The following is a 21705-nucleotide window of genomic DNA, read 5'->3' on the forward strand; positions in this document are numbered from 1 at the left end:
TTTTTAGGTTAGATGTTGGTAAGTTGAGGGAAGAATGATGTACTGAGGATGGAGCCCATACAGAGGTGGGAAACCTCATGGTATAAGAGTACTGGGCTCACTGAGTGAGGTTTCTGAGGAGGAACTATGTCTCTGTAATCGGTCCACATTCCTCTCCATCTGGACCAGTGGGTAAGCCAGGCAAAGGCAAGGTGACCTGGTTCCTTGGGTTTTTCTGACTGTATTGGGTAACGTGATAACAAAAAATTCCCATTAGGATTTGAAAAGCCTTTGGGCTTGAGATTGGTGCACACATGGAGATTTGGAGAGAGTGGCCTGCTTGCAGAGGGCCTGGAAGCTCCTCACCCTTCCCCATACCTTGCTCTAAGGATCTCTCCCATCTGGTTATTCTTGAGTTATATCCCTTTATAATAAACCAGTGATGTAATAAATACTAAATGTTTCTTTGAGTTCTGCAAGCCACTCTAGCAAATGAATCAAACCTAAGGTAGGGGTTGGTCAGAAGCACAGGTGACAAACTGGGCTTGTGACTAGTGTCTGAAAGTTGGGGGGCAGGCAATCTTGTAGGAGTGAGCCCTCAACCTGTGGGGTCTGGTTCTATCCCAGGAGACTGTGTCAGAATTGAGTCGAATTGTAGGATAGCCCGCTGGTATTCAAGAATTACTTCGTAGAATGGGAAAACCTGCCCCCTGCCATATACTTTGGAATTGAGTTCAGAATCTTTATCAAAAAAATGAATGTGGGGACAGAGCCAGGAGTGCAGTTTCCAGGCTCTCGGCCTCACACTAAAAGGTGCTGGCTCAGGTAGTAAATGGCCCTCAACTGTGATTGGATGGCCATCAGCTGTGGCTAGTTGGCCATCAGCTGTAACCAGTGAGTCGTTGGCCACTACTATAATTGCTGTGGCTATGCTAGCAGAAAATGGGGGGCTAGCAAGAAGATGGTGGCTGAGCTAGCAAGCAGCGGAGTGTGGATTGCAGATTGCAGACAAGCAGATTGCTGGCAAGTGAGATTGTTTGACAGAGACAAGTGGATGGCGGGTTGTGGATAGTGTGGCTCCTGCTTCCTGTGTCTCCAACCCAGCCGCCAGCGAGACTATAGTGGGATGACTCCCCTATCTATGGCTCCGTGGGTGTTCCTTTTTGGCCTCACCAAGTCCTCCGTGGGAGAAGCGGGACCAGAGACCTCGCAGGCCATCCAGCACGACACATGGCGCAGCAAGCAGGGCCCCCCACATGACAATGAATTTTCCCTCTTCTGCTCCAGGTGAAAACGGTGGATTAAAAAAAAAATCTAAAACTTTTCCTATGTGGATGAAAAAGGGGTTCTACAGAAAGTAATCTCACAAGGTGATCTAATCATAAATCCCTCACTGGACAGATTATGGTGGGTAGTCACACCCCAGGTGTATAACTTTTTTAGTAAAAGGTTTCTTTTTGCCTTAAGCCAGAGCTGTCCATCTAGGTTAACACACCTTTGAATAAACGTAACTATTACTGGTCCAAAATCTGTGTACTAGATGCTTCAAAAGACCAAATCTCAAAATGTCAGTTTAGAGTAAGGAAAAGTTTGTTGATTGGGAAGGCACCAAGCAAGAAGATGGGAGACCTAGTGGTTCCTCAAATCCAGCTTAAGAAAATACAGAGTTCAGGCTTCTACGAAGTCAACGGAAGGGAGAAGGGGAGGAGTAAGAGGTGATTGACACCGCAGACATCTGGGTGCCATCAGGGGTCTGAGGAAGGTTATTCCAGTTGAGGTGAGTCTGGTCAGGAGGTTCCTGCAAATCTTTGATAAACAATCATGATTTTCGTACAAACTTCCCTTAACTCCCCAGGAGAGGTACCTTCTGGTAAGCGTCTGTTTTTGTAAAACGCAAGCCCCAAGCAGAATCTCTCTAATGATTGGCATGTTTATATGCAAGACTGAGCAGAAGCTATGAGCCTGAAGGCCAGGGGAGAAAAGCTGGTTTGAACAAGATGGAGTCTGAGATGGAGCATTTCGCTCTGTTACATCATCAAGAGAGCACATAATCTCGTTCCCCACCTTGCTTTCTCCCACCTCCATGTAATTTTCCTTACATCCTCTCCTTAATTTCAGATGCATAAAAGAAACTGTAAAACTGTCATTTTCTGAAGTCTTTGAGATCTTGCTTTTTGGCAACTGTTGTCAGTTTGGTTCAAATAAACTTTTATAAAAATTCTCTACAGGGTTGGACATTCTTACATTAGCACCTACTACAAACACCTAGAAATGCCACTAGTATCCTTCTATGTATGGCAAGAGGTATCCCTGGGGGCCAGAAATTAAGCCTTGAGAATAAGAGTGCTGAGAGCTGATAACACGGCAGCCCTGGGAAGTCATTGGTCTCTTAATTTAGGAGTGTGGGTTTTTCCATTCATGTGGATGGAGGAGACAAAGCATTAGACCTGGTGAGGTTTGGAGTTGGACCACAATAAGGAAGGGTTCGTCCACAATTACACGGTGCACTAGGAAAAAATCCACCCTGTGGCAGAGGGAGGGAACACGCAAACATATCAAACCCAGCCAAGGTTTTGGAAGGAACAAAGCAAGCTCCCTGGAGAATTCTAACCTTGGCTTTGTACTTCTCAATGATTTGTCTTTCAAATTTAAATTACCTGCTTAACCCAGGGAGTCCAGGGCCAAATTCACATAACAAGCATTGTAGGCAGGGAGACACCTGCGGAACTGTAGCTCAAATACAAAGCCCCTTCCCCCTTCTTGTCCTGTAAAGTCTCAGTAAAGGGGCACCAACTGGGGCGAGGGTGGTGACTTCATGGTAATAGATGAGATTGAGAGTACAGCATTGACTGTCATGCCAATTACAAACTGTGAGGTATATTCTCAGTGTGAATTCCCATTTCACACTGACCACCATGAATCTCGAAGGTGCCTCATTAATCAATATGCTTGAAACATATATAGCAGTCGTTTTGAAAGACAGATAGACTGCACTAGCCCACTTTTTCTTAAGAACTCACTTACATGAAGTCTTCAGGGATGATGATGAGCTATAAAGAAATGGATATTAACTATTTATAGAGAAGTGTGGATGCAAAAGGGGGTTCAATGGAAAGTAACCCAACAGGGTGATCTGGTCAAATTCCTACCTGGGCAGGTCATGGTGGGTCACGCCCCAGGCCTAGAACTTCTGTAGTGAAAGGTTTCAAGCCAGCCCTGCCCATTGTTCCTGTGCATCCAGGTTAACACCTTTGAAATACCAGCGGTAACACCCCTGAAGGGGGTATTAACCCTCAAGAGAGACACATAATCTGGTTAACTATCCTGTAATCCAATCCACTGCCTTGCTTTCTCCCACCTCTATGTAAACCTTCCTGTCATCCCCTCCTTAATCTCAAATGCATAAAAGAAGCTGCAAAACTGTCATTCTCTGAAGCATTTGAGATCTTGCCCAGCAATTATGAATAAGCCAAAAATGAAACATAATTCCACAGAGAAATAAAGTCACTTCACAGTGGGAGATGTGTAGTATGCCTTTCTGAGTAATTGACAGATTCAAGAGACCCCAAATTAGCAAGATTGGCAAAACACTTAAGAAACTTGACATAAGTAGACACATATACAACTCTACACAGTTTGAAATAAACAGGTTTTTCAAGTCCATATGGAATTTAAAATTAAAAAAACACACAAAATTGCCCATGTAGTACATAGCAAAGCATCTTACTAAATACCACAGAATCAACACCACCCCAGCCATGTGCTCTAATCATAGAGCAATTAAATTAGAAACAAACAACAAAAAGATAATGACTCCTCCATATATCTGGACATTAAAAAAACACTTCTCAGTAACTCACAGGCTAAAAAGGAAATTATAATAGGCTTTAGAAGAATTTTAGAAATTAATGATAATGAAAGTACTATTCAGGTTATTTCAAAACTGTGGGATGCAGCTAAGACCATATTTGGTAGCAAATTTATGGGATTAAGTGCTTCAGTAGAAAAAAGACTGAATATTAATAAACTTAGTCCAACTCAAAATAGCACAAACCCAAATTAGAAGGCAGAATAATAAAAACAGAGAAAGTAATGAATTAGAAAACAAGGATAAAGAGAGAACTGACATAATAAAAGCTGCTTCTTTGATAATAATAATATAGAAAAATTAATTAAGATTGATAAAAAAAAAGGGATAAGAAACAAGTAAACGGCATTACTAGAGTTTGAGGGATCTGAAAGTCACACCCATTTTCCTTTTGGAGTTCTAAAAGAAGTGAGAATTTTTTAAAAGGCAGATGGAGCTCAAAGTACCATCTTTACTACTGATGCAAATTAATTTGGAGCAGTGATGAGGAGCTTCCAAATCTTGAACCCCAGAATAAAACATGCTTTCCCAACCAATCACAGGCAGCATGGGAAAACTGGACTTTTCTATACAGTGGCCTGCAGCTGTAAAACTTAAGGCCCAAAGAAGATAAAACGCACGCTCGCTTCAATCGGCTGGATCCCAGAGATGAGAGGGAGGAGGAGCCAATGTAACATGGCCAAGCCCTCCCCCAAACCCACCAATCAGGTAATTTGCTTGAGTTGCATGACTTTGGATAGGAGTGGTGCAAGAAGATAGGTGTATTTAGAGAGACTATTTAGAATTTTCCTCACTGAAATCAAAGGAGTGGGAAAGCAGTGATGCCTCACAAATATTAGTCCTGAAAGGGGGCACTTAACTACAGATAGAGATTTTAAAAATCATAAGAGAGAAGGACAACTTTTTGACAATTAATTTGAAAACTTAGCCTAAATTGGGGCTAATTTCTTGCCTCCAAACCCCATCACTGCCTTCACACAGTCCAAGATAGTTTTATAAGCAAATTCTACAAAATATTCAATGGGTAAAACCAATTTCATACAAACTGCAGACCATGGAAAATTTTGTTCCCAATCAATTGTATGAGGATAGTTGACCCACGAGACTGAAACCAGAAAACAACAGTATACAAAGGAAGATATAGGCCAATCTCACTTGTAAACTCGAATGAAAATGCAAAAATCTCAAATATGACATCAGTAAAGCAAATCCAGAAAACATTTTTTCTAAAAAATAATTATCATGAGTAAGTTGGGCTGGTCAGAGAATATAAACATCAAAAGCCAGTGGGATAATTATCTATTACATGAAATTTCATAAATTGCCATTGAGATTTGGCAGATTTTTTTTTTTTCAGGGACCATACACACTAGATACTAAGGGACTACTTAACCATTTAAGTGATTTTTGCAAAACAGGTGGACAATTCTGGTTAATTAGAAATACTAATTAGAGTTACTATAATTGTACTTTGAAATGCAATACTTTTAAATAGTCCAAATAATCGGCATGGCTCATTTAAAGATGGAAGCACCCACTTAAAGACACATTTGGTGTTAGGCAAATCAGAACTATTTAGGCAACTTGTATAATTATTTGGGCTTCCCTTTGCCTCCAAATACTATGTAAGCCGACCTTCTTGTGTTTGTAATGTAGGCCATAAATATGAATGTGATTGCTGCAGGTATGGTGACAGTAGGTGAACACACTGGACCACCAGCCCTGGGAGTGCACAGACCATATCTGTTTTGTTTGTGGCTATGAGGCCAGCTGTTACTGCCTAGTACACAGGAGGACTGAAGCAGATGTGTGCGAAATAACTGGGTTAAATGATTACTTCCAAGGTTCTATCCACCTGATGAAAAACACAAGGTTCAAAAAGGGTCATTGAGATAACCAAGTTGGCCAGATCAACCTAATCTTATTAATTGTTCAGAAAAGAGTGGTTAAGACAGCTGGGGATAAAAAGAATAGATTTTTAAAATAAAATTTCGATTCTATCATTTAGAGTCTGAGACAAATTTAATGTTTTTATAATAAAAAAGATATTATGATCACAGTATTTCTCCATTTTAGACTATCGTTCACATCAATAATCTGTGTGTGTGATCATGTCTTTTCAGCCAGTGAATTAGACATAAATGATCAAGAAATCATGGATTTTTCATTTGGGGCAATGTCCAAATTTTAATAAAATAATATAGGGTTTGAAACTGGAAGCCATATACACTATCTAGTCAAGACCCATTATTTTATTTAACCCCACAAGTTTAATAACTTGTCTAAAGTCATAAATTAATAGGTAGAAAAGGGGATAGAATTCCTAATCAAGTATCGTTTCCTTCAGATATTTTATACTCATAGTGTTTGTATTGTCAAAGCAAAAAAAAGACAAAGAAAAAGAAAAAAGTTTAATAGAAGTTGAACTTGGGAATATTCCGAATTCCTATTGTAATATCCCTGTGACCACTAGGTGTCACCTTAGAACTATTATTACACGACTGTGGGTCCTCTGCATATGGGGAAAAACGTAGCCCATGGAACCTTGAATGGTTTGGGGGTTCTACATAACTTCTACATAAGGTCACTGAGGATAATGATACCAGCATGTAGCTCACAGAGTTTTGAGGACGCTCTATGAGATCCATGAAGATCACAAGAAATACACGAGGATGGCACAAGGTACCGTTAAGTAAACCGCGTAGCCCAGTGCCTGGCATGCAGAGAGCAAGCCCTCAATAATTTTTAGCTGTTACTACTTATTCATCACCAGGGCATTGCTGTCACCTGTTTTGATAAAAGATAATATAAATACAATAATTTCATTTTATATGTATATGATAAATTTGCTGCAACAGAAGGCTAATTAATAAGCTATTATTATTGTTTACATGAACTTCCCAGCTATAGGTATGTCTTAATGATCAGTGACCATGGATGTGTCAAGGTCAACTCTATTGAATGATGGAGTTTTAGAGTCGGGCAAAAACAAAACAACAACACCCAGAGGCTTTGGTGTCTGATGGGTCTGGATTTGAATCATAGTTCCGCCACTTGCCGCTTTTTCCCCAGTGTCTGCATCTGTGAAACGGGGATAACTATTTACGTGTACAATATGCTGTTGTAAGGGGTAGATCAGAGAAAGCCTAGAAGTGTGCCAGGGCGGTTTTCAGTAAATCCTGGCTATGCCACCTTGAGGAAGTTACTTAACCTCGAGAAGCCTGTCTCTTTATCTGTAAGTTGAGGCTAATAACCACTTTTCAGAGTTGTAAGAAACAAATGCAATAGAGTCTGGAAAAAGGGAAAACATGGTTCCCCTCCTCATCCTTCCACCTCTGAGTTATTTGCCTCTCCTGGACTGAGCAACTCTTTGGACCTACAGACTCGTTGGTAGGTAAGGGTCTGAGCTCTGCTGTGGACCCATGTACAAGGCTTTCGACTTAGAGGGCTGGACCAGAACCTGGGCCAGGACCTAAGGACAGTGCCTCGTCGGTGAGTCTGAAGCTCAGAAATCTGTGGGTGGAAGGACCAGGAAACCAGAGATGCTTACCATGTTGAAATGATGTATGTAAAGCATGCGGAATAGTCCTCACCATGCCCATCGTATGCTGCCTCCAAAAGAGCTTTTCTTACCCAAAATGCTCTACCACTCCAAACTTACATTTTTTCCAAATTTGAGGACCATTTTTTCGGCATTTATGTGGTCCAGAAAATTAGGATGGTTCTTTCTTCTTCGATAATCCTCTTCAGTAAATGGAATGTCAGAATCATCCTGTGAAAGAAAAAAAGGCCAAACTTGATGTGTTAGAGCCACTTAAAACTTCTAAGCCCACAGATGCTAGGTCAGCCATGTTCCTTTAAGCTCAAAAAAAAAAAAAAGACTGCTTTTTAAATAGTGAGTTAATTTTCTTGGAAATGTTTTAGCTAGCCAAATTTTATTATTTAACCTTAATCTAAACAAAACAAAAATTCTAAATGTTTTATTTTGAAGAGACGGTACCAGGTTGTCACTGGGATTCCATAAAATCATTAAATAACCCATTTCTTAATAGTTCCTGAAATGTACCATGATTCCCAGTTGTTGTTGCTAGTTGCAGGGGGCACAGCCCACCATCCCTTGCGGGCAGCCTTCGGAGTTAGGAGCACGGAGCTCCAACCACCTGAGTCACAGGGCCGGCCCCAATAAGGAGCCTTTCAATCACATCACATTGGTCTAAGTAATAACCCATCCAGAGCATTTGAGTCCAAGGCTCACAGGAAATTAATCAGAGAGGCAGAAGAAACACAAAGATGAGGCCCCTGCAGGTACAACAATTGTTGGCATGTTTGAAAAATGGGAAGAAAGGCCCAAACGGTTGGAGCCAAGCTGGGTGTTGCTAGGGGATGAGGTAGGCGATAGGCAGATTATCAGGGCTTGGGGAGGAGTTTAGGTTTACGCTAAGCGCGTTGGTTAGAAGGCACTGAAGGGTTTTAAGCATTTGAAGCAGGACTATAACGTGATCTGAATTCTATGTGAACAAGGTTGGTTAGGCTGTTCCTTGGAGGCTGAGGGGAAGGCAAGAACCAGTGGATGGTAGGCAGTGGATGTAGTCCATCAATACACGGAGAACAAGATAGAGTTGGGATACGTTTGGGATGATGAAGTAACAGAATTTACTGATGGGCTGGCTGGTGGATGGAAAGGAGTGAGGTTGAGCAACTGAAATGATGATGATGCCACGGGGAGAAAGTCTGGGGGAGCATTTGTTTTTTTGGGGAAGATCAAGTGAAGCCACCTCAGCTCTGGGTCCACAGCACGCATCTGATGAATACAGGTTACCTAAGTAGATAACCTTTAAATATGCCAGTGGCTCACATGTAGGGTTGCCAGATAAAATATGGGACACCCAACTACATTTGAATTTCAGATAAACAAATAATGTGATAGTATAAGTAAGTCTTACATATTGCGTGGTGTGGGGACAGAGCCCCAGAAAGCAGTTTTCAGGCTCTCGGCCTCACATAGAAAGGTGCTGGCTCAGGTAGTAAATGGCCATCAACTGTGATTGGATGGCCATCAGCTATGGCTAGTTGGCCGTCAGCTATAACCAGTGAGCCATTGGCCACTAATATAACTGCTGTGGCTACACTCGCAAAAAATGGGGGCTAGCAAGAAGATGGCGGCTGAGCTAGCAAGAGCGGATTGCAGAGAGGCGGATGCCGCCAGCGAGAATATAGTGATATGACTCCCCTACTTATGGCTCTGTGGGTGTTCCTTTTTGGCCTCACCATATCCTGCGTTCTTATGTGGGGAGCGGGAGCAGAGACCCCGCATGACTCCCCGCACGACACATGGGATATACTTATGCTAAAAATGACTTGCTGTTTATCTGAAATTCAAATTTAACTGGGTGTCCTGTATTTTCATTTGCTAAATCTGGGAATCCTACTCACTCAGGGTCTGGGGACAAGTATAATCAGCTTTGCCTTCGGGATAAAGCCAATTAGCTAATACAGGTGATCATTTGAATCACGAGGCGAATCTAGGCCAGACTATGTGTGACAAATGGCGATGCCAAGTCCTCTTACTTGGAACTAGCTATGGGGTATCATTTAAACATGTATTTCATATCCCCGTGACTATAATGTGTCTACTGATTTGCTCTTTCTAATCTTTCCAACTTCTTCCCATCCCCTCCTCCCTGCCATCTAGCAACCAACAGTTTTTTTTCCTGTATCTCTGGGTCTATTTCTGTTTTGTTTGCTCATTTATTCTGCTCTTTACTTCCCACTTTTAAGTGAGATCATATGGGATTTGTCTTTCTCAGTCTGAGTTATTTCACTTAGCATAATTTTTTCAAGGTCCATTTAAGTGTTGCAAATGGTAATATTTCATTATTTTTTAATACTCCTTTGTATAAATGAACCACAGTTTGTTTATCCAGTCCTTTGATGGGCATTTCGGTTGTTTCCGAGTCTTGGCTAATGTAAACAGTGCTGCAATAAACATAGGGGTGCATATATTTTTTCAAATTAGTGTTTTGGATTTCTTTGTATAGATACCCGGGAGTGTAATTGCTGATCATAAAGTAGTTCCATTTTCAATTTTTTGAGGTCCTTCCATACTGTTTTCCATAGTGGCTGCACCAATCCGCAATCCCATCAACAATGTACGAAGGTTCTCTTTTCTCCACAGCCTTGCCAACACTTGTTGTTTGTTGTTTTATTGATGACAGCCATTCTGATAGGTATGAGGTGGTTTCTCATTGTGGTTTTTATTTGCATTTCTCTAACCATTAGTGATGTTGAGCATGTTTTCTTGTGTCTGTCTGTTGGCCCTCTGCATGTCCACTTTAGAGAAATATCTCTTCATATCCTCTCCCATTTTTTAGTAGGTTTTTTTTTTTGGTGTTGAGTTGAGGGTTGTTTTTTTTTTTTTAATAAATATTTGATGTTAACCCCTTATCAGGTGTATCATTGGCAAATATATTCTACTCAGTAGGATGCCTTTTTGTTTTATTGATGGCTTCCTTTACTGTTAAAAAACTTTAGTTTAATATAATCCCACATGGTCTCTTTTCTTTCTCCTCACTGTGATGGAATGCAGCAAGCAATGAGCCATCCAGGACCTCTTCCTCCCGCTTATTCTCACATTGCTCTGGAGTTCCCGCTCCTCTACGTGCAGAGGTCCTGAGTTCTCAGATACAGCAGTTTCCAGGAGCTAGCAGTGCCCCAGCCAGTAATTCTCCTCACTGACTCCCCAATCCTGTGGGGGCTTCTATTGCCATTTTTTAAGAACATAGGCCAGGGCTGGAGTGTTGGCTCAGGCGGTTGGAGCTCCATGCTCCTAATGCCAAAGGCTGCCGGTTCAATTCCCACATGGGCCAGTGAGCTCTCAACCACAAGGTTGCCTGTTGGACTCCTTGACTCCCTCAAAGGATGGTGGGTTCCGCCCCCTGCAATTAAAATTGAACACTGTACCTTGAGCTGAGCTGCCACTGAGCTCCTGGATGGCTCAGTTGGTTGGAGCGCATCCTCTCAACCACAGTGTTGCCAGATGGACTCTTGCAAGGGATGGTGGGCTGTGCCCCCTGCAACTAGCAACGACAACTGGACCTGGAGCTGAGCTGCACCCTCCACAACTAAGATTGAAAGGACAACAACTTGAAGCTGAACGGCACCCTCCACAACTAAGATTTAAAGGACAATAACCTGACTTGGAAAAAGTCCTGGAAGAACACACTCTTCCCCAATAAAATCCTGTTCCCCTTCCCCAATAAAATCTTAAAAAAATAAAAAAGAATATAGGCCAGTTATTTAATAGAATGTCCTTCAATTTGAATTTATGTGAGCTTTCCACATGATTGATGCAGGTTTCTGCAGAGCAAATCTTGTTTCCCTCATACTCCCAATTACGTCCTCACCCCCTGGGATTATTTTGAAGCAAATCTCAGATATAGTATCATTTCATCCATAAGTACTTCATTAAGTTTATTGCAGTCAAATTTATCAATCTTTTAAGAAATATTTAACATTATTGGGTCTTCTAAAGAAATCCTTTCCTATAAATTCTATAATTTTTCTTAAAAATTAAAGTTTTCCTTTTTACTTTTAATTATAGGAAATTACTTTTAATTATAAGAAAAAAAGCAACACAGGAAGAAAGAAAGAAGACTCTAGGTCCACATCTTCTTGTAAAGTAACAACCAGGCGCTTTATAGGAAAGGAAAGTACCTACAAATAAATGACATGACTCAGGCTTGATATTGCGTGACTAAGTGGAAACAGACAGAATGTAGGTGTGATTCAGAGAAGTTAGACTCTGAAAATGGAGAAGTTTGGGGGATCCCAGCACCACTTATTTTGCTTCTATTTTCCTTTTAATGTGTGCACAAGAATATAGGTCTAAATATATAGGTCTAATCTATGACAAGAAAATAGGTCTAAATAAGTCTAAAAGACAGCTCTTTCAATTTAAAATAAAAAGTGTAAGTGATAAGCAAACATTGCTGTAGTTTAATAGGCAGCATATGAAACAGTGGGGCCCGTTAGAATTGAGTGAGTTTAGAGTCAGTGAACTCTGTGGAGTGTTTATTATGGGAGAGGGTTCAGGAGTGTAAGAATACACAATTCACTGTAGAAACTTCTCTGTGTACAAAGATTGTTGAGGATGAAATGTTGCATAAAGGACAAGCTAGTGTACTTACAGGGTCCAGAGGTTTGGATCTTGCCCAGGTCATCACCGTGGAAACTAAAATAAACACCTTCCGCTTTTCAAAATGGCTGATTTCTTCATTCAGTGCTGTAGGGCCAAAAAGTGAATGGTTATTTGGATCCATGTAGAACGTGTTTTCAAAATCATGTGTGCTGTTAGCGGGACTTGAAGTTACTCCTTTTTCCTGGGACCACTTAACACCAGTGATGTCCCCCTGACGCTTCACTGTCCAGTCCCCATCATTGCTCTGGGCATTCTCCTTCCAGCTGCCTGACCCCGTCAGAGCCCAGCCGAAAACTTGAGCCCCCTTCCTGTTTCCTAGCCTGCTTTCACTTTTTGGGAGGGCCAGTGATACTAGTACTAATCCAGCAGACATGGGTCAGCATGATTCATGAGCTTGGTTGATTTCTCACCATTATGAGATAGGTGCTACTGTGATCTCTGTTTTACCAATAAGGGAACTGAGGCACAGTTTGTCCAGAATTGTGGAAGGAAGTGGTGGGGCAGAGAGTGCAGTCCAGGCAGCCTGGTTGCAAGGCCTGTGTTCTCCCCACAATGCTATAGGCCCAGCTGCACAGAGAGTGGAGCAGGAGGCCCCATCAAGGTTGGAGGTGGGGGCTCCACATCTGAAGCTAAGGCCCTCTGAGGATCTCTCATAAAGCAGTTCTATGTAGCCTAAGCTATTGTGGAAGAAAGTACAGTGTTTCCCCGAAAATAAGACTTAGGCAGACCAGCAGCTCTAATGCGTCTTTTGGAGCAACAATTAATAGAAGACCTGGTATTATATTATATTATATTATATTATATTATATTATATTATATTATATTATATTATATTATATTATATTATATTACATATTAAAGACACGGTCCTATATTATATTAAGACCAGGTCTTATATAATTTTTGCTCCAAAAGGTCTTATTTTCTGGGAAACACGGTGATTTGGGGTATGCCCACCCTTCCCACTCCTCTAGCTGGGGGCGCTGTGTGGAGGACCTTAGGAAGGCAGGAAACCTCCATTATAAACAAGGATTATAAACAATGTGTAGGGATCAGAGTTTAGAACAGTGGTGGATGGAAGGGCGAGTATTTGATTTCCAAACGGTTTGTCACTTTCCAGGAGGGCTCTCCATACATTGAATCTCCCTGAATACTTTTGGCATCTGATTCCACTAAAATGTTTTTCATGATGTATAATTTTCCAGAAAAAAAGTCTAAAGTGAGGTCTAATTAAATTATCAAGGGATCTAAGTGACATAGTTGTCACAGACATTTTTAGTCTCATGAGCTGATTCCTTAAATAACAAGCAAAACAATAAAATGCTGATATTCTGAATTTAATAAACATATGTATTCCAGCCGGAAAATGAGAAAGTATTATTGAATTAAGTCTAAGAGTATTGTGTCTACACACAGATCCCAATGTGTTAATTTTAGTTTCTATTTTTATTCTATTAACAAAAATTGCCTCTTCAATTTAATTTTGCTCTTTTGCCCTTTCTGCTCCGTGGTGTTTCAGATTGGCCTATTTTGTGAATGTTGGCACATTTAGAGGCCCTTTATCTGGGTTATCCTTTTCTATTTGTGATCATTTTAACGGGTCTAAAATGACCTGCTTGTTCACTTGTGAACAAGAGCATTTAATCCATATACACAAATAGAAAAGGTTTTCTCTCATTTCTAATACTTTCTTCCTTTCTACTCTGTTATTTTGCCTTCTTGATAGGATCTGTGAAAGGCAACAGGAGAATTCTTTTATATTACAACATTTAAAAATAATGCAATAAATTATTATTAAGAAGTAATACATATCCATTGTAAAACCAAACCAAAACAAAACATCGAAATCTAATAATGTGTATCATGGGGTGACTGGTTAGTTCAGTTGGTTAGAGCGTGGTGCTAACAACACCAGGGTTGCCGGTTCGATCCCCACATGGGCCACTGTGAGCTGCGCCCGCCTTAAAAATAAAAAAGAATGTGCATCAGGTAAAATGACAAGCTGCCACTCCTGTTCTGCATAGCGCCACCAACCCCAGGCCCCCCACATGACCCTGAAGACAGAGTAAGGGCCTGTGATGACACTTTCTTGCAGACATACTCTGTAGCTCAAAAATGAGGTAATACAGTTAAATCTTTCCACCAAATAGAGAAGTGATATTTTCTTAATTATATAAAGCTCTTTCTTTATCAGAACGAAGAAGGAAGCAGTAAAACATACCCTACAGCTTACCTTCAAAGCTCATGAAAGGTAATGCAGTATCAAACTTTGAGAATCGATTACCTTCCCCTGAGGGGCACCAGGGCGGGGGGCGGTTCCTATGAGAGGCTGAAGCTCAGCTATCATGGCGGGAAGTCAACGGTTAATGTCTAAAATTCACAATCATAGAACATCAGGTGCAGGCGTTTTTACGTGTTAAAAGGAACAAGGGGGTGGAATGAGGTTCCTTTTGGGGAGTAGGAGTGGGATGCAAAGGAAATGCAGGGAATTGTTGCTTTTGCTTCTAAGCCCTACTGTGCTTTTCAATGTTCAAAACATGTCCAATTTTTATATCAGAAAAAGTATTAAAAATTTAAAGAAACTTGCAAGCAGGCATTATATAGAAAAATCAATTTCCAAAACCTGGCACAAAATAAGAACTCAGTAAACATTCGCTCTGATTATTATTTTAGGAGGTGTAGTTATTTTAGAAGGTGCAATTACACATCATCGGGAAATACTTGCACAGGGAAAAAGGCACAAAGCAGGCTTTCAAACAAGCTCTGTTCCAAAAGATGACACAGTGTTCATGTTTCTGATTTGCAGCTTATTGAATGAAATTTAGGCCCAAAGTCAGAAGTGAGAAATCAACCATTCTAAGTTCCTAAAGTGTCCCACACACCCGCCAACAGTGCGGTTTCCATCACAATTTCCTCAAATATGGTACATCCTTCCCCTGAATATGGTACATCATTCCCGAGCCTCCGTTCCATTTCTTTGGATAGCAGCCCAAACATGGCATTGCTGGTGCTGTGATTCAGGGGTTGACTAAGTACTGCCTGACTTTTAAACAAAGCTTTATTGGAACCAGGCCAACCCTCCACACATGGTCTATGGCTACGTTCTCACTACAGTGGCAGAGTACTTGGCTCAAAGAGCCCCAGATATTTACAATCTGGCCTTTTACAGAAAAAGTTCGCTGACCCTCATCTAGTCTTCCTGAAACAACAACATTGAAGTGTAAAAAATATTGGGGGGTAAGGTGCTCTGTGTCTTTTTGGCTGTCCCCCTAGTCCAGAAAAATGATTCAAATAATCTCATTTGCTTTCTCCTTGGCTCCCAACTTAATGAGTCACAAAGACGAATCACAATGCACCAAATTGCTAAACATCACTTTGTTCTCTGAAACCTGAGATCCTTAGAGTCTAATACATGACATTTTTCAAAGCATTTTAAAACTGTTAAGTATTCCTGTGAGCCTTCCCTGACCCTGGCACTCGGGGAACATTTGTTGAATTGAATCACATCTGTCTGGTTAGAAACAGTTCCTCTCCTCTTAAAGTCACACCCCTCCTGTGGTGCCCTGCTTGTGACCATTCCGTTCCCTACTCTGCATGAAAGTTGCCAGGGTGTCCCTTAGCTTTCTGCGGGCCTCCGAGCGCCTGGAGAGTATGATCTTTTTCTTATTTGTCTTTGTACCTTCTTCCCAACACATGCAACCCCACCTCCTTAAGTAGTGTCTGCAGAAGGAGTAAAGGTCGGATTTTGGAAGTTAATGTTTCATTTCTTTAAATGATTAAAAATGTTCTACGCCTTAGAAGCACCTATTGTTAAATTAATTAAACAAGGAGGCCATTAGACTCAGGTGGTTCTAACACCTTCACAGCCTACATCAACAAACCAAAACTTAAGCCTGTAAATGTCTCAAGGTTAAGAAATCAAAACCTGGGGTGGCTGGATGGCTCAGTTGGTTAGAGCACGAGCTCTCAACAATAGGGTTGCCAGTTCAATTCCCACCCTCTACAACTAGATTGAAGGAGAATGACTTGGAGCTGATGGCCCCTGGAGAAACACACTGTTCTCCAGTTTGGGGCTGCCCAATTTGAATTGATTTTTGCTCAAATAAACTCTTAAAATTTTTAATATGCCTCAGTTTACCCTTTAACACTACTCACAGACATATTCATTGGCCTGATTTCATGTTTTAGGTAAATCTTAGTTCACTTTTTTTCCACGGTCCTAATTTGCCCAGTGTTCATTAGATGACTCCCAGGTAAAGTCAATTACACAAAAATGATGTCCCCGGAGATAAAAGGGTGCATCTTGCTGACCAGAGACTGCCCAGATGGCTTCCTCCACTTGCTGTGGATTCTCAGAGATGTTATAAATGATAACATCACACTCCAGCAGGCGCATGAGAAGGTCTTCTCGAGGGATAGTCTGGAAAAGAGAATTGACAGTCATTTGTTCAAGAAGCTAACAAAGTAAGCTTAATATTTAGACGGAATGACAACTTCCAAATTAGATATGCCACACTGAAGAGTCCCACAGAAAAAATTTGCAGGAGAATATCTACTTAAAATGAAATTTTGGCTCTCTTCTGTGTGTAGTTTTCAAATAACAAAGAAGTTTATGAACATCACTTGGAACAGATGATTAAAAAATTGCATAATGATCTTAGGTGCTATTTCTGCAAGCTGTTTACACCGCAATTCAGAAGGGAAGAATTAGAACACTCTGGAAGCAAATGTAGGAGGCACTTAAAACTAACTCACCCTCTATGCAAGATTATTTGAGCAATTACATATCATGAATCACTCAGAAATGCCAAGGGGTGATTTATGTGGATTGTTTCAGAATCCTCAAGATGGAATTAATCTGTTCTGTTTCTAGATGTAAGGTACGTTATTACAGTTGACAGTTGGGACTATTTTAAAAATGCAGAAACTTTTAATGGTTAAAAATACAAAGTTCTCACATTAGATAAAAGTAACTGTGGTGATCATTGTGTTTTTACTAGTTACTCCTTGGTGTGTGGATACTAGCACAGTTCCCGATGGTGCAATACTGTGGGTGGGTATTAAGATAACCATACAAGGACTCTGCATTTCCAAACCAGTGTTTGCATTTATCCCGAGGGTCAGAGTACAAAGGGCACAGTGGATTTGTAGAGGAGAACAAAAAAATTTAATTTGGGGTATACTGATTTAGAAACGTCTGCAGCACATCTGGGGGAGTGAGCTACAAGGCAGTTGGATTTGTGGGTCAGCACAGCTGGAGACAGATTTGAAAGGCATTGACTTGTATGGGGGGGCTGAAGCCACAGGCCTGGGAGACGTGAAAGAACAACACCTAGTATGAGGAAGGAGGGAGCTCTGGGGACAATTGCTTTTCAAGGATGGAAAGAGGAAAAGGAGCCAGTGTAAACCCAAGAAGGAGCATTTGGATGGGTAAGGGGAGCCAGGGTGTCATGGCTGCAGCAGGAGAAAGGAGAGCTTCTCCTGGAAAGCCTGTAACGATAGGCCCTTGGGATTCAGGGGCTCACAGTGACACTGGCCAGGGCATTTGCTGTGAAGTGGTGGGGACACAGCCTGCCGGCACTGGACAGACCAGGGACTGGGTAGTGCAGGCGTGAGCTCTGCCAATGAGGCTGGGCCTTCCCTGAAGTTCCATGGTGGCAGGGGCACAGAAAGAGGCTGGTAGCCATCAGGCCCACTTAAGGTTTTTGTTTTGTTTTGTTTTGTTTTAGAGTGGAAAAGTTTTGAGCATATGTACAGATGGAAAGAAAGAAGCCAGCGGTGAGTGAAAATGCAGAAGCATGTGAAAGGGGGAAGTGGTGAAGACGGCTCCCAAAGGTGGCGGGAGGGGACTCATGCATTCATTTCTCAAATATTCATTGAGGGCCACTTTCTGCCAGTCACTGTGCTAGGTGCTGAAGATGCATGGATAAACAGGAGACTAAGTGAGGCACAGTCTGTATCCTCAAGGAGCTGATATAGTCAGTGAGACCCACAATAGACCGATAATAACAATGGAGTGTGAGAAGCATTATGATCTACGCAGGTAAAGTGTGCTATGGTTGTATAAGAAAAGAGCTTAGAATCCTAAATGGGAGTGGGGAAGACGTGGGAACCATGGAGGGCTTCCTGGAGGAGACGATATCCTGAGTTAAGTCTTAAAGGACGAATAGGGCTGGATGGGGAAGGAAAGAGGAAAGGCTGTTCCAAGATACAGCATGTGCAAAGCTGTATAGGGTCTGGAGAGCATCAGGCAGGTTGATGGGAGGAGTTAGCCTGGGAGGGATACTGCTCTTGGGTGTTTTTAAATGTCTCAGGATGAGGACTGTAGAGAATTTGCCATGTGGAGGCAGCCCTGTTTCTCAACAAGATAGCACTAAAACAGTATAGCATTCCTGAGTGGCTTATTGCTAAAGGAGATTTCTCTTCCACGGTTATGTAGTGCCCATCATGGCCACGGGTTGTGTTGGGGTCATGCAGGGCAGAATACATGTTATATGTAGAGGGGAGACTATATGGAGAATTTTAAATGTATAGAATTCAGTATATAGAGAGAATTTTATGAGCCTGAAAATCCAAATGAGATTCATAGTTTTCAAAAATATCTAATTTCAATTCTTTGCTTCAGGCAAACCTTTCAAGTGGACACAGTGGTTGTTAATTTCCTTTACAGGACAAAGACCTGCCCTCATCTTGTCCCTCACCTTACCCCAGAAGAGAGGGAATGAGAAGCAAAGAGTAACAATACATTATAAGGGTGTCGGAGCGGAAGGTGACACTTGGTCTACTCTCAGTAGAAGCCACTGAGACTTACACAGTATGTTTCCATGGCAAAGTCAGGCGCAGGTTTTTCGAGTGTGGAGAGCGTGCCTACAATCTGGAACGTGCCTTCCTTCATTTTGGGTGAGGAGGCGTCTGCCATAGCTGACTTACTGTCATCTTCCTCTTCCTCTTCTTCTGTAATCTCTTCAAGTGAAGCCCCGACTACACAGTTAGATAGAAACTGCAAGACAACAGCAATTTCTTAAAAACTAAGAACAACTTAGAGTAAGGGCAGTCAGTGAATGATGATTTTAGAAGCTCACCTTTAACGAGGCCTTGCTAGAGGTGCCATACACGAAAATAAAAGACATTCTTTAGAATTAGCATCACCAGGTATTGCTAAAGCAGGGGTGTCCAAACTTTTTTCAACATTTTTTTACCAAGGGCCCTATGCGGTAAAATACACAAACAGACGGGCCACTCACTCGAGGTGAAGTACATATTGCCTCACCTGGTTTATTTAAGTAAATTAAATATATTTCTGGAATTTGCTGCGGGCCAATTAACAATGGATTGTGGGCCTCAGTTGGCCCGCGGGCCGCAGTTTGGACACCCCTCCGCTAAAGAATTACTTCGCTTATTTGCACCTATAGAAATTCCTTTGTTAACTTAACACCCATAGACATTCCAGCCTTCTCTTCATGTAATTATTCCCCTTTCCTTTCTCCTAAAAACCTTTTGCCTTTGCTGCTTAATCAGAATACTATTTGGGTTTCTGCCGGAATCAGTGCTTCCTGAATAGCTATTCTCTTTGCATCTCAAATAAATGCTTTTTGCCTCTCACCTCAGCCTTTTATTTTTAGGTTAACAACACAGACAACAACAATTACTTGACACTTGAGGAAGAGGGGTCCTGGTTAGTTAAGGAATAACTAGAAAGTTCTGTTATTGATAACCTTCTGAAAAATATTTCTACAAACTAAAAGTTTTATTCTAAATATATGTTGTTAAAAAATAATCAGGGCTCAAAAGGGGGTTAAATAAAAAGTTATATTCTTTTTCCTCTCTCCTAATGTCAATCATGTCACCTCCCCTTTTCACTACTCGAGGGGCTTTTATTGGCATTAGAATATAAGCCAAACTCCTGACCCACAGGGCATGATCTGGGCCTCTGAGCTTGAGTCTCCTTCGTTAATTTATTCAACAGATACCGGTGGAGTTCTGACGTGTGAGGTGCTGTTTAGTTGCTGAGCAGGGCCATGTTTTCCTTTGTGGGGTCTTTTCTCCATAAAAAGGCATTAAAGTGATACTTTACAACTGTATTGATATAAAGACAAACATATTCTTTGACCCTCAAATTTCCTTTACTTCCTTCTGATTTTCAAAGAAACAAAAACGTTTTGGAAGTCCCCAAAGTCTCGTGGGCCCTGTGCCTGCTGTGCCAATGAAGGTGGCCCTGGGGCCCTGGGTCACTGCATTCATTCCACTGTCCTCTGAACACACCAACCTGACTCCCACCTTTGTCCGTGCTCTGCCCCCTGAGAACGAGTTCCTCACCCTGTGTAGTCAGATTAAATGCCCCCCTTCCAGACAGCTCTTGCGTGCAACTCTATTCAAAGGAGCTGTCTGTCCTCTTCCCCTGGTCAACATGTTATGTCCTCCTTCCTGCAGAGTACTTATCCCACATTCAAATAGCTTGTTTATACTGGATTAAGGTGGGCTCTATCCAATGACTGGTGTCCTTATAAGAAGAGGAGAATTTGGGCATAGACACACTCAGGGGAGACACCAGGTGAAGACAGAAGCAGACTGGAGGGAGCAGTCTCGAAGCCTAGGGATGGCAGGGATTGCTGGCAGCCACCGGACGCTCACACAGAAGCATGGAACAGATCCTTCCCTAGAGCCCTGGTAGGAACCAACCCTACCGACACCTTGATGTTGGACTTTTTGCCTCCAGAACTGGGAAAGAATAAATTCCATTGTTTTAAGCCACCCAGTTGTGGTAATTTGTTACAACAGCCCTCGAAAATCAAGAAGTCCTCTTCAGGGAAATGATAAAATCACGGCTTTCTTCTTAGGACCACGGAGCATTTGAAGGTAAAGGGCCCCAGGGTCCTCATTTTGCACATCGTCATTTCCCAGTGCTTACAGATGGAGTAGGGGGAGGAGCTTAGTGGGCCTCAGCGCCCGAAACAGTGCCTGGTACACAACAGGTGCTCAAACCGTGTGTCGAAAGGACGGCTGAACGAAAACTGCTCTGTGGGTGATACAACCACCGCACTTATTTTCTTATCAGTTGCCTGCTTCAGATGAAGTGGCGGAGTGTGAAAAGTACCGTTAGGAGGCCAGAGACCTGGGCTCTGTTTCCAGGCCCTGCCCTCAGCTCGCTGTGACCCTGGGCAGGTCCCTTTCCTCCTCTGAGCCTCAGTTTCCCCTCAGTAACAGGGGAGGACCGGAGGCTGGACCTGTGATCTTTAAACACCTGGGCTTCCACGTGATGTGCTTGACTAGCCTGGATGCAGACTGGGGTCCTGGGAGCACTGGCCATGCCCAGGACGGGGGACCCTGCCTTAGGAGAGGCCCTGATAGAGCCCCATGGCTCAGGACTTCGCTGGGTTTGGGGACCTGGGGCGGGGGACTGGGAGGTGGGGGCCAGGGTTCTGCTCCGACCGCAAACACTCACCTTCCCGATGTTTCTGCTGCTGTACGAGTCCAGCAGGTTTATAAACACCCTCTGGATCCGGATAACTTTCTCCGTCGGGGCAGTGATTTCCTCTTCTTCAGCCATGGTGGGAGCCGCGCTGGTTGCTAAGGAGAAAGCGTCCCTTTGGTTGTCAAGGAGGCAGGGCCGCTCGGCCTGGGGACAGCGGGGGCCCTGGCGGCTCTCGGGGGGAGGGCCTAG

At 42.3% G+C, this 21705-nt stretch overlaps 1 protein-coding gene across 2 annotated transcripts in view; it reads right to left on the bottom strand.

Moving 5' to 3' along the window:
• AK7 (adenylate kinase 7) overlaps positions 1 to 21705 on the bottom strand; it is a 52813-nt gene extending 31108 nt beyond the window's left edge. The window contains exons 1-5 of one of the 2 annotated variants that reach the window (XM_019746384.2): positions 21487 to 21705; positions 18856 to 19044; positions 16356 to 16464; positions 12034 to 12128; positions 7509 to 7619 (exon numbers count right to left, since the gene is read on the bottom strand). In XM_019746384.2, coding sequence (XP_019601943.2) covers positions 7509 to 7619; positions 12034 to 12128; positions 16356 to 16464; positions 18856 to 19044; positions 21487 to 21591 — 609 coding nt within the window. In that variant the 5' untranslated portion in view covers positions 21592 to 21705. The remainder of the gene's footprint in view (positions 1 to 7508; positions 7620 to 12033; positions 12129 to 16355; positions 16465 to 18855; positions 19045 to 21486) is intronic. The other variant, XM_074326968.1, reaches the window with a different exon arrangement.

The sequence above is a fragment of the Rhinolophus sinicus genome, linkage group LG03 (genome assembly GCF_036562045.2).
Source record: "Rhinolophus sinicus isolate RSC01 linkage group LG03, ASM3656204v1, whole genome shotgun sequence".
Classification (NCBI taxonomy): Eukaryota; Metazoa; Chordata; class Mammalia; order Chiroptera; family Rhinolophidae; genus Rhinolophus; species Rhinolophus sinicus.